Here is a 12,281-nt window from a genome sequence, read left to right on the forward strand (position 1 = left end):
TCATCTCTTTATCTGTGACGCTCCCTTTCACACACCCAAGGTCAGAGAAGGCAGTGCCTCAGATTGAGTACCCACCCAGAAATACGCAAACACGCGCGATAGAGGAAGTAGGAGCAGCCAGACCCGGCTGCAGCGCCGCGCTCTCAGTTTAACAGACTGATAATGGGGCAGGAGAGGAGCGTAGGGGGTCAATTGGAAGCAGCTTCACTGTGACAGGAACAGGAAGTGGTGAGCAGAGTGAGCTACCTGGTAAAACATGAGGCTCGCCTGTTCCTCTCTCTTGACACTGCCTGTAAATCATCTCGGCCGTTCCAAGAGCAGATTCAGCAGGCTCTGCTATGCATTTAACTTAAATCTGGAGCGAGTGTCTTCGCGCCCGTCCCGCCTGGCACCTGTTTGACTGGTTTCTGGAGGCGAAATGACACAAAACGGTGCCGTGGCTGATAGCAGCAGCCCCAAACGGTTGGATGAACTTAAAATTGTGATTGTGGGAGATGGAGGCTGCGGAAAAACCTCTCTTCTGATGGTCTATGCCAAAGGTGATTTTCCAGAGGTAAGACTATTTCCAGTGTTTTTTAATGCACCACACCTCTTGATAATGTCTATTATTACTATTTTATTGTAGTTTCTAGCCATGGCTACAAAATATAACTTAAATATTTTATCATTTCTACTTATTTCAGCCATAAACTGTTGTAAGCAACTTTTTTTCTAACATCATCTATATCTGTTATAGACTTCACTAATGAAACAGTTAATCCGTGTATAAACAGAGATGTGCTACTTACCAATACAGAGCTGCACCATAAAAAGTGAGATATTTGTTTGTGTGTCAACAACAGAAATATGCGCCATCAGTGTTCGAAAAATATGTCACCACGATCACTCTGGGAGGAAAAGAGATAAAGCTCAACCTGTATGACACAGCTGGTAAGACAAAAATCTGTGGTACACTCTTTGAACGTCCAAGGTTCAGATTCGAGCCTGAGCTAAGTACACGGGGAGAAAACACATCTGAGGTTTTTTTTTTTTAACCATGCTGAACTCGGCGGTCACAAGCCGGCTCCACTGCACGAGACACAACAGACCGTGAGGCCAACAGAGATGAGACGGCTACAAGGGGGAGAGCAGGCAGCTGTTGGGTTGTATTACTTTTTAGAGTTAGTTCCAGGTCGGGCATTGCCACTGTCGATTGCGTGCATTCAGCTTATGGTTGTAGACGCAGGGGAAGTGGTAAAGGTCGTTATTTATGTCAGCATCATCAACATCATCTTCCAGGAACTCGTATTAGTCAGTATAGAGTTCATTTTACACCTAAAGGTTTATATCAGTGTATCAATATGTGCTAAATACAAAAAAAAAAGTTTCCACAGAGCCCGTGTACAGTTTATTCCCACTGATTTCAATAAGGCTGAGTTACTGTATTCCTTTTTTAGTCATCAACTAATATTTAAGTCTAACAGGATTTGAGGTTTATTCTACTTTACCGTTTAACTGCAGTTTTACATGCATATTGTGCGTCGAACACAAGCAAAAGAGACTTTCTAGTCTGTGTGTCTGATTCTCTTTTCTAATTTTCATTTTTAGGTGTTGTATTTAGGTTGAATTCCCACCCATTCAAGCTAAATGTAACATGTTCAGGACATGCCCGAAACCATTAAACTGAGATAATAAAAAAAGGGTTAATGTGACTCAGCTTGACTCAAAACTGGCCTGTTTCCCCTTAAGCTGCTGCTTAACTGTTATTCGGAGGAATTTTATTTACAAGTTAGGACAGTAGTCTGCGTCGGCGCCTTATCTTTCGTACGACTGCTGCAGCAGGGCTCTTTACATCAGCGGAAGAGGAAGCTCAAGCCAGGATGTGGTTTTTTAACTCCACTCCGGCTTTGTGTCACATGTATCATATCTTTACATTCAGGCACCCAGAGCAGAATTTTTTTTTTTGAAAAGTAAACATTTTTGCAGCCTTGTGTCCTTGTACACTCATAAGTGTGTTATTTGTGGGCGTAGGCACGCTTTCACGTCGATCAGCGAGCTCATACTTAATGCTTTTGTTCCTGCAGGACAAGATGACTATGACAGACTGCGTCCGCTTTCATACCAAGAGGCAAATCTGATCCTGGTCTGTTTTGATGTGACCAACCCCACCAGCTATGAGAATGTCACAATAAAGGTAATGAATGCCACAAGCACATTCACGTTGTGCCAAGTTACACATGCAAGACAGAGGAATGTTGGAGTTTAACCGGAGCGTCAGGTTTGCCGTTTGTAAATGATTAACAGAGCGTTTGTGTCGGTGCTGGCTGCGTCCTGTTAGCTGTGATTAACTCGCGCGGTGATGCGGACGTCGATCACCCCGCAGCCTGGCTCGGTGATGCTTGCAGAGCGCCAGAAACACTGTGCAAGTCATTCAGCCGTGCACGTTTTTGATTCTCGAAAGCTCCTTCTCTCTGTCTGCTCAGTGGTACCCGGAGGTGAAGCACTTCTGTCAGGACAAGCCGGTCATCCTGATTGGCTGCAAGACCGACCTCAGGAAGGACAAAGAGTGCGCGAGGAAGCTGAGGGCCATGAATCTGGCTCCCATCACTTACATACAGGTGAGGAAAGAAGAAGTGCAGCCGCTCCGTGAAAACAAACACTGTTAAAAAGGAGGTAACTGCAGCGTGAAAGAGGAAGCACTCAAACCAGAACCTGTGACCGCATTTATCAGCGTCTTTCTTAGGTTACGGTTTTTTTCTCACAGCAGTAATTCTTGTCGCCCACAGGGCGAGGAGACCCGCCAGCTCATGAACGCAGAGCTCTACCTCGAGTGTTCGGCGAAATACCAGGAGAACGTGGAGGACGTTTTCAGGGAGGCGACGAAGAGGGCCCTGGCCTTCAGCCGAAAACAAAGGAACTGTAAGAGGAGGAAGAAATGTGTTGTTCTGTGAAGGAAAAAGGACAGAGGACACCGCCGTCCTGCATGGGGAGCGGCGCTGGCGATCCCTTTTTTTGTCCCTACACAGAGCAGCCTGACATCGAGATACCAAACACGCCCGGCGTCCCACGTGGACGTGGGAACCACCGATTCAGAATATACTCAGCGGCCCCAGGGTGTCTGGGTCCTGCTGAGCCATCAGCTCGTCTTCCTTCACAGTTACACGAAAATGAATACTGATGCAACAGGAAAGACAATTTTGCAAGATGCGGTTTGGAAATGTTCTGACGAGAGCACTGAAATCCCCGCCATCTAGTATTTTTTCTATGTATTTCTGACAAATCGTTGTAACTTTGTACTATTGTTACGCCAGATATTTTTCCTGGAATGTATATTTATTGGAAGAATCTGGGCAGGTACTTGTTGTATTGTTGCATTGTTTTGTTTTTAGGTTTTTGCTGACCTTAATAGGTATCAGAATTTAATATGTAAGTCATTTAGTAACAGAAGTCAGAAGAGAACGACCATCTCACCCAACTGAGGTTTGTTGATTTCCTACAGAACAAAACACACTCAGTCTCCCGCCTCAGGAAAGATCTTAGCTGTAACAACAGCGCCCACTAGAGTTGGAAAACCATAACGTGTGCCTTTTCAAAAATAAATCACAGACGTCTTAATATGATTATTTTTTTTTTATTAGGTCTTTAATTAGTAATATATTTTTTTTATACAACAATATACACAGGTTGAGAAACTGTCTCTTGTTACAGAGCCAGAAATGGAACAGCTACATCATAAAAATGAGGAAATCAAGTTGTGTTGTGCATTCTGGCAGCTCTCGATATCAAATGTAAAATATTGGTCTACAACTGAACATATTTTAAATTTCAATTAAAAAAAAAGAAAAAGTGATACACAAACGCCGGGATTCTCTTTAGTGGGATGAATGCATCGCAGGAAGTGAAGTGTAACGCTACTTTTCCCAAAATCAATGAGGAATCTTTTTTTTTTTCTCTTTTTCTTGTGAGGGGAGAGAATAAGGCATCAGAGACCTGAAACTTATGGGGAAAACGTCTCTTAAGCGATTCTTTTACACCAACATAAAAATTATATAGATATATAAAAAAGATTAAATTAATATTTAACAGTGACTGGAATTAGAAAAATAATCCATCACATTTTTATCAAAATTGTATTTTGTATCATAGTCTTACAGTACCAGTGCCAATAGCAGCATTTGATCAGAATACATCTCTGCAACGTCACCTATATAACTATCAATACGAGCACTGTCATGTCAAATAATGATAAAAAACAAAACAAAACAAAACGGTGCATGGATCATCAAGTGCTAAACTAAATTTGAACTTGAAAGCTCTTATGACACCAGCGAGAGAAACACCACTACTATGTTATTTATTATAATTTGTTAGAATTAGAGCACATAATGTCTATGGAGGAGTTGTCATTAAAACACTCCTTGAATCCTCCGCGTTCGTGGAGACAGTACAGGTTCTCATGTGCGTCTTTTTAACCAGATAATCGAGTGCAGGCGTGCGACACAGGTATGGCTTTTGTAACCGCTGCGTGACGGGAGAAATTGGGTTTCGTTCCCTTTTTAGTCCCGACTCAAAACGAAGGAAAAACTGTAAAAACAGACTCGACAGAAACGGTGACGTCAGGGGGAAGGTTATCTTGGGCAGTAAAGTATCCGTTTTTATGCGTTTTTTTTTTTCCTTTTTAAATTGAAGGTCTACAGTTGAGACTTCAGACCAAAAAAGTCTGGTAAAAATACTGTTGAGCAGTGAAATCAGACAAGAATAAGTTGAGAAATACACATAATAAATTCAAGGTGTCAAACTGAGCACGTTCAGTGTTCTGTGTCGGAGCCAGAGACAGTTTGTCCTCTGCTACTTCACAGAAGTATGAAGTATGCACATGACAGACGTTACGTCCTCAAAGGCAAACTATGTCCTGTTTTAACGGAAGCTACCTGCCCTCCTTTAGTTGCATATGATTTGAACAAAGGCTCTCCGAAAAAAAAAAAAAAAAAAAGATTCATGCACCAACACAAACACCCAAATAAAACGCATTCTTTCCGCTCACATGTTATATACAGGGTAGAGGAGGGGAGCTGTTCGTGCATCAGGTAAACATTATCGTTTTGCGTTGTTGCCTGATTGAGCGGCAACATCAGCGACGAGTCGTTAGAAAGTGAGAGCGTGTTTGCCGAGCACTCTGCCTGGACGCTGCTGTTGTCGCCGAAGCCTGAGAGAAACAGTGGTTTGAAGTGTCGCCTTCTCTCGACCCCCATCACGCCGCGGTCAGGCCGTCAAACGACTGCGCACGTGGCTTCAAGATTACTGGCCGTCCCAAGGATCCGAGATGTCCCCGCCGACGGTGCGCTCAGTCATTTTTTTGCACCTTTTCCTGGTTTTTCTGTATTTTTTGGTGGACGACTTTTAACGTGGTGAGGAAGTTTCCCAGGAATAGGACGAGAAAGGTGAGTGCCAGCATGAACACCTGAAAGAAAACGGGGAAAAAAAATGTGTTTTACTGTGCTTTGAATTGACTTTGAACGCACCCTGTGGGCTTTTCTTGTAGATCGGCAAAAGTTATATATGCACATTTATGTCACTACGACTCTACCTGTTCCCTCTGTATATTCCAAATTATGACTTTTTCTTATCGTAGCCTTTCCAACTGCCAACATTCGTCAGATATACTGAGTGTCAGTATATTTCAAAGTATTTATTTAAGCTAAGGGTCTTTACTGCATCTTGCACAACATTGTGTGTTTTGGTCAGATTAGAAACACTCCTACTTTAAAACATAAGGAAAAACTTCGAAAATTTTAATTTACTATGCAAAAAAAAAAAAAAAAAAAATCAGGCATTATGACCACCTTCCTAATATTGTCTAGGTCTCCCTTGTGCCTCTAACACCGTTGTGACTCATCAGAGAGTGGACATGGGTCTTCTGAGGGTGTCCTGTGGTGTCTGGCGACAGGATGTTTTTCCTATAGGCCTTTGGGTCCCATGTGTTGAGGGGAGGGAGGGTCCTCTGTGGATCATCCTCTTTATTCCTAAAGCACTTTTGCGTCCGTGTGAGGCTGCGTCCTGCTGGGTATGGCTGCTAACATCTACGTCTGTCACTGCATCCACATGAATGCCAGGTCCAAGTTTCCCCCAGTAGAACATTGAATTGTCACAAATGTTATTTACTCCTCCTGTTAGTGGTCATAATGTTATGCAAACAGGACAGGGATCCACTCACTGCAGGTTATTAGAGGTCAAAAACTCCACTGTTTACTTTTATTAGGTAACTTCTATTGACAGTCTTAATTTGGCCCCCAAATTCACAAGGACGCCGCTTCCACACAGACAGGCACAATGCCCTTGTGAGTTTCAAAAGAAACCTTCTCACCACCGCCCCCCACCCCTCACCCCTCTTTAACCAAACCATTTTTAACTCATCTTGACATTTAAGCGACGGATCTGCCAACGCGATCCTTACCTGCCACTCCTTACAGTCTTCGTGTCCTGCCAAGCGAAACAGGGTCACCGAGTTGTATAGCTGCCAAAACTGTAAAGGAAGAGGAGGCATTCTCTTTCATAATGTCTCTGCACAAACCCCCGGCAGCACATTTCCCTTTGATCCCCATCCCTCTCCTCAAACGCGTCTTTTACACACACACTAAATATCAAAAACTGATTTAAAATACGCGATCTTGTGCAACGACTTCCTAATTTTCAAATTGTGAGATAAGGTGATATGGCTGAAGAGAAATATATATATTAAAAAAAAATAGGGTAAACTTACGTGGCCGAAAAAGAGGAAAGGCAAAAGAAATGTGAGTCCTCTCCACATCCAGGACTGGAATCCCTCTGCAGAGACACAGACTTAACAGTGACCTTGAGGCACACAATCCCACACAGGATGTGCCGTTAAGTTGGAAAGTGATTGTGAAGCAAATTTCACGGGGGCTTTTACTCAAGTTACTTCGACATCTGTGTCCCGGCACACTGATGTTAACAACTGCCTCATCTCTCACCTTTGGCCTATTTCCCCCCCCCCGCCCCCCTCCAGACACGGCGTTGCAGATGGCTCAAGAGTTCAAACGATTGAAATGACTACCACCAAAAATAGCTTACAACTTACCCACTGTGAGGTCCAGCTGATTCCGCTCTCCCAAAGCTCGCAGCCTGTATAAGCAGCCGCTCTGGTAGTAATACTGCAGGAACTGAAGAAAGCCTGGAGGACAGCGTGGGAGCGAGACGTTACAGGATCGTAGCACGTAAATATCTATGAACAGATCAGTTCTGCGGAGAGAGCAATGGCTCACTCGCCAGTTAATTACAAAAGATAATTAATGCATCCTAATATAACAGTCGTGCACTCAGTCCTCCTTCATGGCCGCTGTAATGTGAATAAGAAAGCTGGTGATTTAGTTTGTGGTGCTGTTAAAATGCATTAAATTTGACGCTAGAATATGGTCGTAAAAACAACGGAAGCATGAAACGCAGTCCAGCAGGCCGACGAACCACACCCTCCTTAGTTGTTTTTAAACGAATGATTAATGCCATAAGCTCAGTGAAGCGAGCGAGCGAAGCTTTCAGTGAGATCCTAACAATTTATCGCCCATTTCAATCCATAACATGGAATAAAGAACAAATGGTGACCGGCTGTCTGTCGGATAAAGCTTTTCAACGTGAAACGTGATCAAATTGTCCTTAAGACAAAGAGACACATGATGTCAGTACAGTTCGACTCGTCCCAGCTGACACATCACAAGTCTACATGTGACACATTAAGCATTGACTGCTGCCACCAGTGTGTGACATGACGTCCCTTCTACATCCTGTGGGAAAAGAAGTCAATACAAAGCAACAGGCTTGATCAACACGTGTTGGGTAAAATTAAAACTATTCTTCATTAGTCCATTTGTATCTCAATATGAAAAGAGCTGCGTCATCCCCCCCTCCCCTTATTTAAAAAAAAAAAGTTATTGAAAAGTCCAGGTTTGTGCTGAGACCCTGTCTGTTAAATGACCCAAAAGGACGCTTCAGCGTTTCATAACAAACTTGGCATCGCAGGTGAACCTGCCCTTGACCTGTTCTGGCATCTGTGCGCCATCATACCATCATACCACGGTGTCACGGTATGTGACGAGGGAACATTCGAGGAGGAAATGTTGACTTGACTTCAACCTCTAGATGCCGGAACAGATCATCTGGTACATCTGTTTACCAGCCGAAACGGTGCCAAGGACCAGGTTCTTTAATCCCTTTCCATTTTAAGAACAAATACACATTTAAACACCTAAGCTCAGGTCCTGCAGCTCAATAGTCCGACTGAATGAGGTGATTAGCAAGAGGACAGAAAATGTATGAGCAAGCATTTTTTTTTTTTTTAAGGACTCAAATCGAATTAATAAATAACAAAGCCAATCATTATTAGGCGCAGCCCTGCATCCAGGTATTTCTTTAGCCGGCGTGTATGATCAATTCTCCTTCGTTGTTCTGAAGCTGGTGGCTGCAACTGATCAGGAAATACAAGCGGTCGTTAAGGTTTATTTACTAGACAGCCAGGACACGGCACAGGGTTTTAAAACGGCCCCAATGTGTGGGGTAGGTAATATTTGCCTTGTTGTCTGCCAATAAATAAGCTGATGTTTACAGAAGGACGTTTTATTGCTTTTACATTTAGATTTAGTACTGAAGTAAAGAGTATTACTTCTCGGTTAGACAGCAGGCGTAAAACCTGCCGTCTAATTTTTCTTAATAAAATATGAAAGATGCCTGTTAGAAAAGTAGGTCTACACAAGGTTTCCTTTTCCTGCATAATGGGGGGAAATAAATAAAAACTAAATTAAAAGGACACGGTCATCGGTCAACTGGTCATTTTAAACTGTTTAAACTGCAACAAACAAATTACACGAAAATGTCAATTGATCAGCTCTTGCCTCCGAAACCCCAGACACACACGTAGCACACAAGCAATAATGCAATAAAAACACATTTTGTTTAAAGAAAACACATTCATAGCCCTTACTTTGATAAATGGAGAAAGCAAGGAACTGGCTTCTGAACATCTGATACATTGGTCCCTCTGGCCTGTGAAAAAACACAAGGTTCGTAAAAATAAAAAATTATAAACGTGGTCTGATATGATGCTGAATTCATGTGACAGCACAAAATCCAGTTCTTACCAGGTAAGCATAACGCCTGACAAAAAGGTGGACACATAATGGTGAGACACCCACCAACCTTTGATCCTGAAAAGCAGAAGAAAAAAAAAATGGGAAGGGATTAGAACGACTATTAAATCAGCATTTTCAAAAATAAACGTCCTAATTCTCTAATGGCCACAGCGTAGTACCTGGAGCCATTGCACATGAGGATGCTTTCCCTTATGGTCAATGTGCAGTAGTACCACACCAGCAAAAAGTTGAAGATTTCATCAGTAACTCTGGATGAAGGAGACAAACAAAATGTTAAAAAAGTGAGCCATGCTTAAATAACTTCCACCATCAGCCACAGCAACGATTAAGTGGATTTTCTCACCGATAGTTGAGAAGGAAGAGGCAGGTTATTGCTCCAAACATCAGGATTATTGTCATATAAAGCTTGAACTTCTCATATTCATCTTTGTAGGCAAATCTATGTGAATGAACAGGAGAATATTATAGGCATACGACAGGCAGTGAAGCCTACAGATTTTTTTTAAAAGGCTAAATAATTCACATACTTCGCCTGGTTGCTGAGAAGAGTTACGTTCACGTTGCCCAGGACCAAATTCAAGTACAGGCTGAAAACAAAAATCACATCAAGTAAATAAATAAACTTGCAATGTAGAGTTTTCTTCTCTTTTGGTCAGATGAAACCTGTGCGACTCCCAACGTTCATACTTAATATTAAACAGTGCTGAAATTAGTTGATATGTAAAAATGAAGACACAAAAAAGTACTTACCCGTTCTTCTTTGGCAAATACGCTTCCATATCAAAGAAAACGTTCTCTTTTTCTTTGATTTGCGTTTTTATGTCTGTTATAAGTTCCAGTTCTTTCTCATTGCTCGTTTTTGAACATCTGTAAAGGAAAGACATGATTGATAGAAACGTTAGAGGAGGAACACAAGATACAGCACATGGCTGTTTCTGTTACATTAGCTGTGATAGAGTGATTGTGAAATAAAAACTTGATTATTTATTCTAAACGCAGGGGAAAATTAAATGGCGTGGGGTAATATTCACTCATCGCAGGCTGCACTTACTTTTTCAGGTTGTACCTCAGGTCCTTTAGGCATTTTCTCTGTTTACTGATGGCACTGCTGCACGTTGCCTGAAGATTAGTGAGTTCCTCCAGCTTTTGTCTGTATATTTTGTGCGTTTCCTGAGGATTAAACAAATAGAGTAAGTCGACTTGCAATCTTCTAAAAAGCCCGAAATATCTGCCGACTCACATAAATAAGGAACGACACACAAATGTCCCCGTGCGTGGATGAAGCGTAATACAATGAAAAACTTTTATTGGAAAAAGTGAAAACATATCCCGATCAAATCAAATCTCAGCAGACAACAGTGAAAAGATCTAGGCAACAGTCTTTATTCTGCAAAGAACGGAAACGCTTCACGCTGTGAAATCCTGTCTGACCCATCTGTCCGGACATAAACAGCTCATGACGAAGCATCACGTGGAAAAATATAAATATTCTATTTTACATGCATTTGCGCGGGAGGATCTGACCACAGCTACAGACTGGACCAGACTGGGTCTGTGTAAGTGAAGACGCAAAGTTATCTTAGATAATCCTGAGATCTGGGGCCGGGGATTTATCACAGCTCTCTAAAACATCTGCACATCCATGACTTAAATTCTTTCAGTTACACATCTGGAATGTAGAAATACCATGTAAGGGTCACATGGCGCAACGCTGCCAGGGGGTCTGACTAGGAGAAAGTTGAGTTTCTCTAAGACAGAAGATCAACGTGTCATTTCAGTGAGGTAAACAAGGGTGTTTTGTCAGTTACTGTGCCTGACTTGTCATCTTGATTAAGATAAGTACGCAATCTTCTACACTGCATTTCACATGTTTTTGTTTTGTTTCCCCCCTTTTTTTTTATCCCAAACATATGAATATTAAAAAAAAAAAACCAGGCTCAACCTGAAAACCAAACTGAAAGCCAATCGCACAAATCCATGCGTTTGCACTCCACATACAGTACATCACATGCCATCACATCAGTAACGCGCATGACCAGATAAAGGGATGATGCGTTTTACTACACATTTATCAAGTGTGCGCACATGACAGACCCACAGACCCCAGTGTTAGGACTAGAACCCGATGTTCCACACAAACTAAAACAAACAGTCCAGGAAGAAAGCATCTGACTGCGAACATGACACAAGGTTCTGCTCAGGTCACATATCTGACATTTGTCATTAACCGCAGAATTTCCCAGGACAATTGACACCTCATCATCATCATCATCATCATCATCATCGCCGTGATCCCCCGTGGAGGAGCTCCAGATTTTAAATTTTGATGGCACCACGGATCAGCTGAATGAGCTGAACCTTACTGTACTTCAAAGTGAACGCTACTCTGTGTTGTTAGCCAAGTAGAGCTAACGTGGGCTAGCTCGTTAACATGGTGATGTATGACGATATGCTCCAATAATTTAGCCATGCGAGTAAACTGTGACAAAAGCATGCTGATCCCTTTACAACGTAGCTCTAGAAGAAGTTGTTTAACATTAACCAATCGCTCGATATTGATGTGAGTGGCTGGCTAAGTTCCTGTAGCTTCTCGTTAGCCGAAAAATACATCAGCACCAAGAGGGCAAGCAACTTGCTGCTAACGTTGGCTGCGGTAACACATGCATGTTACAGTAAAGTCAAACTCGACAAGCGCCAGGTGAAACGTATCCTATCCCCCTCCTCGGGTATTGCTACAAACGACGCAGTTATTGGCTCAAAGCTGCGTCCACGACTGTGAATGAATGGCGAATAGGAAAGAGCCAGACCAACTACTGACAGCCACCACAGTATCTGCGAGCAATGTGTCAAACCGGATAAATGCGCTCAATTCGGCACTCTCTCTCACCTGCAATTGTTGATATTCCTCGTCAATTTCCTCCCACTCCGTCTGAAACTTCGGTTTGGACATTGTGGCACTGTAGCTGATGTGGCGAAGAGAGGACACCTCCACAAGGGTTCACCTCGACTCTGTTTCCCCACCGCTCTCCGGCCACTCACTCACTCTTTTTAACTGTGCTGCACGGAGCATGCGCACATCCAAATCCACCGTCAAGAGAAACGTTTCGAGTTGAACCTGTCGCAAGAAAATAAAAATGTACA

The 12,281-nt window shown here is 42.6% G+C and overlaps 2 protein-coding genes across 2 annotated transcripts; one reads left to right on the plus strand and one right to left on the minus strand.

Annotated features, from left to right (window-relative positions):
• The first annotated feature begins 152 nt into the window (after window positions 1-152).
• rhof (ras homolog family member F) lies at window positions 153-3,594 on the plus strand. Its single transcript, XM_047569273.1, has 5 exons — window positions 153-553; window positions 843-930; window positions 2,064-2,173; window positions 2,463-2,597; window positions 2,766-3,594. The coding sequence occupies exons 1-5, from the start codon at window positions 419-421 to the stop codon at window positions 2,928-2,930; spliced, it is 633 nt and encodes a 210-aa protein (XP_047425229.1). The 5' UTR covers window positions 153-418; the 3' UTR covers window positions 2,931-3,594.
• Window positions 3,595-12,268, minus strand: tmem120b (transmembrane protein 120B). Its single transcript, XM_047569266.1, has 12 exons — window positions 12,028-12,268; window positions 10,192-10,310; window positions 9,891-10,007; window positions 9,668-9,727; window positions 9,484-9,579; window positions 9,299-9,388; window positions 9,129-9,194; window positions 8,972-9,033; window positions 7,079-7,171; window positions 6,740-6,804; window positions 6,434-6,502; window positions 3,595-5,440 (listed from the first exon to the last, which is right to left on the minus strand). The coding sequence occupies exons 1-12, from the start codon at window positions 12,088-12,090 to the stop codon at window positions 5,324-5,326; spliced, it is 1,017 nt and encodes a 338-aa protein (XP_047425222.1). The 5' UTR covers window positions 12,091-12,268; the 3' UTR covers window positions 3,595-5,323.
• Between the last annotated feature and the right edge of the window lie 13 nt (window positions 12,269-12,281).

Source organism: Mugil cephalus, chromosome 19, assembly GCF_022458985.1.
Source record: "Mugil cephalus isolate CIBA_MC_2020 chromosome 19, CIBA_Mcephalus_1.1, whole genome shotgun sequence".
Lineage (NCBI taxonomy): Eukaryota > Metazoa > Chordata > Actinopteri > Mugiliformes > Mugilidae > Mugil > Mugil cephalus.

Bases quoted from the DNA above. Each gene is read 5' to 3' on its own strand.
- rhof (XM_047569273.1), top strand. From the start codon at position 419: ATGACACAAAACGGTGCCGTGGCTGATAGCAGCAGCCCCAAACGGTTG. The intron at 554-842 runs GTAAGACTATTT...TGTCAACAACAG, and splicing joins CCAAAGGTGATTTTCCAGAG to AAATATGCGCCATCAGTGTT. The intron at 2,174-2,462 runs GTAATGAATGCC...CTGTCTGCTCAG, and splicing joins ATGAGAATGTCACAATAAAG to TGGTACCCGGAGGTGAAGCA.
- tmem120b (XM_047569266.1), bottom strand. From the start codon at position 12,090: ATGTCCAAACCGAAGTTTCAGACGGAGTGGGAGGAAATTGACGAGGAA. The intron at 9,195-9,298 runs GTACTACGCTGT...TCTGCTTTTCAG, and splicing joins CTCATGTGCAATGGCTCCAG to GATCAAAGGTTGGTGGGTGT. The intron at 6,503-6,739 runs GTAAGTTTACCC...CTTCCTTTACAG, and splicing joins CTTTCCTCTTTTTCGGCCAC to TTTTGGCAGCTATACAACTC.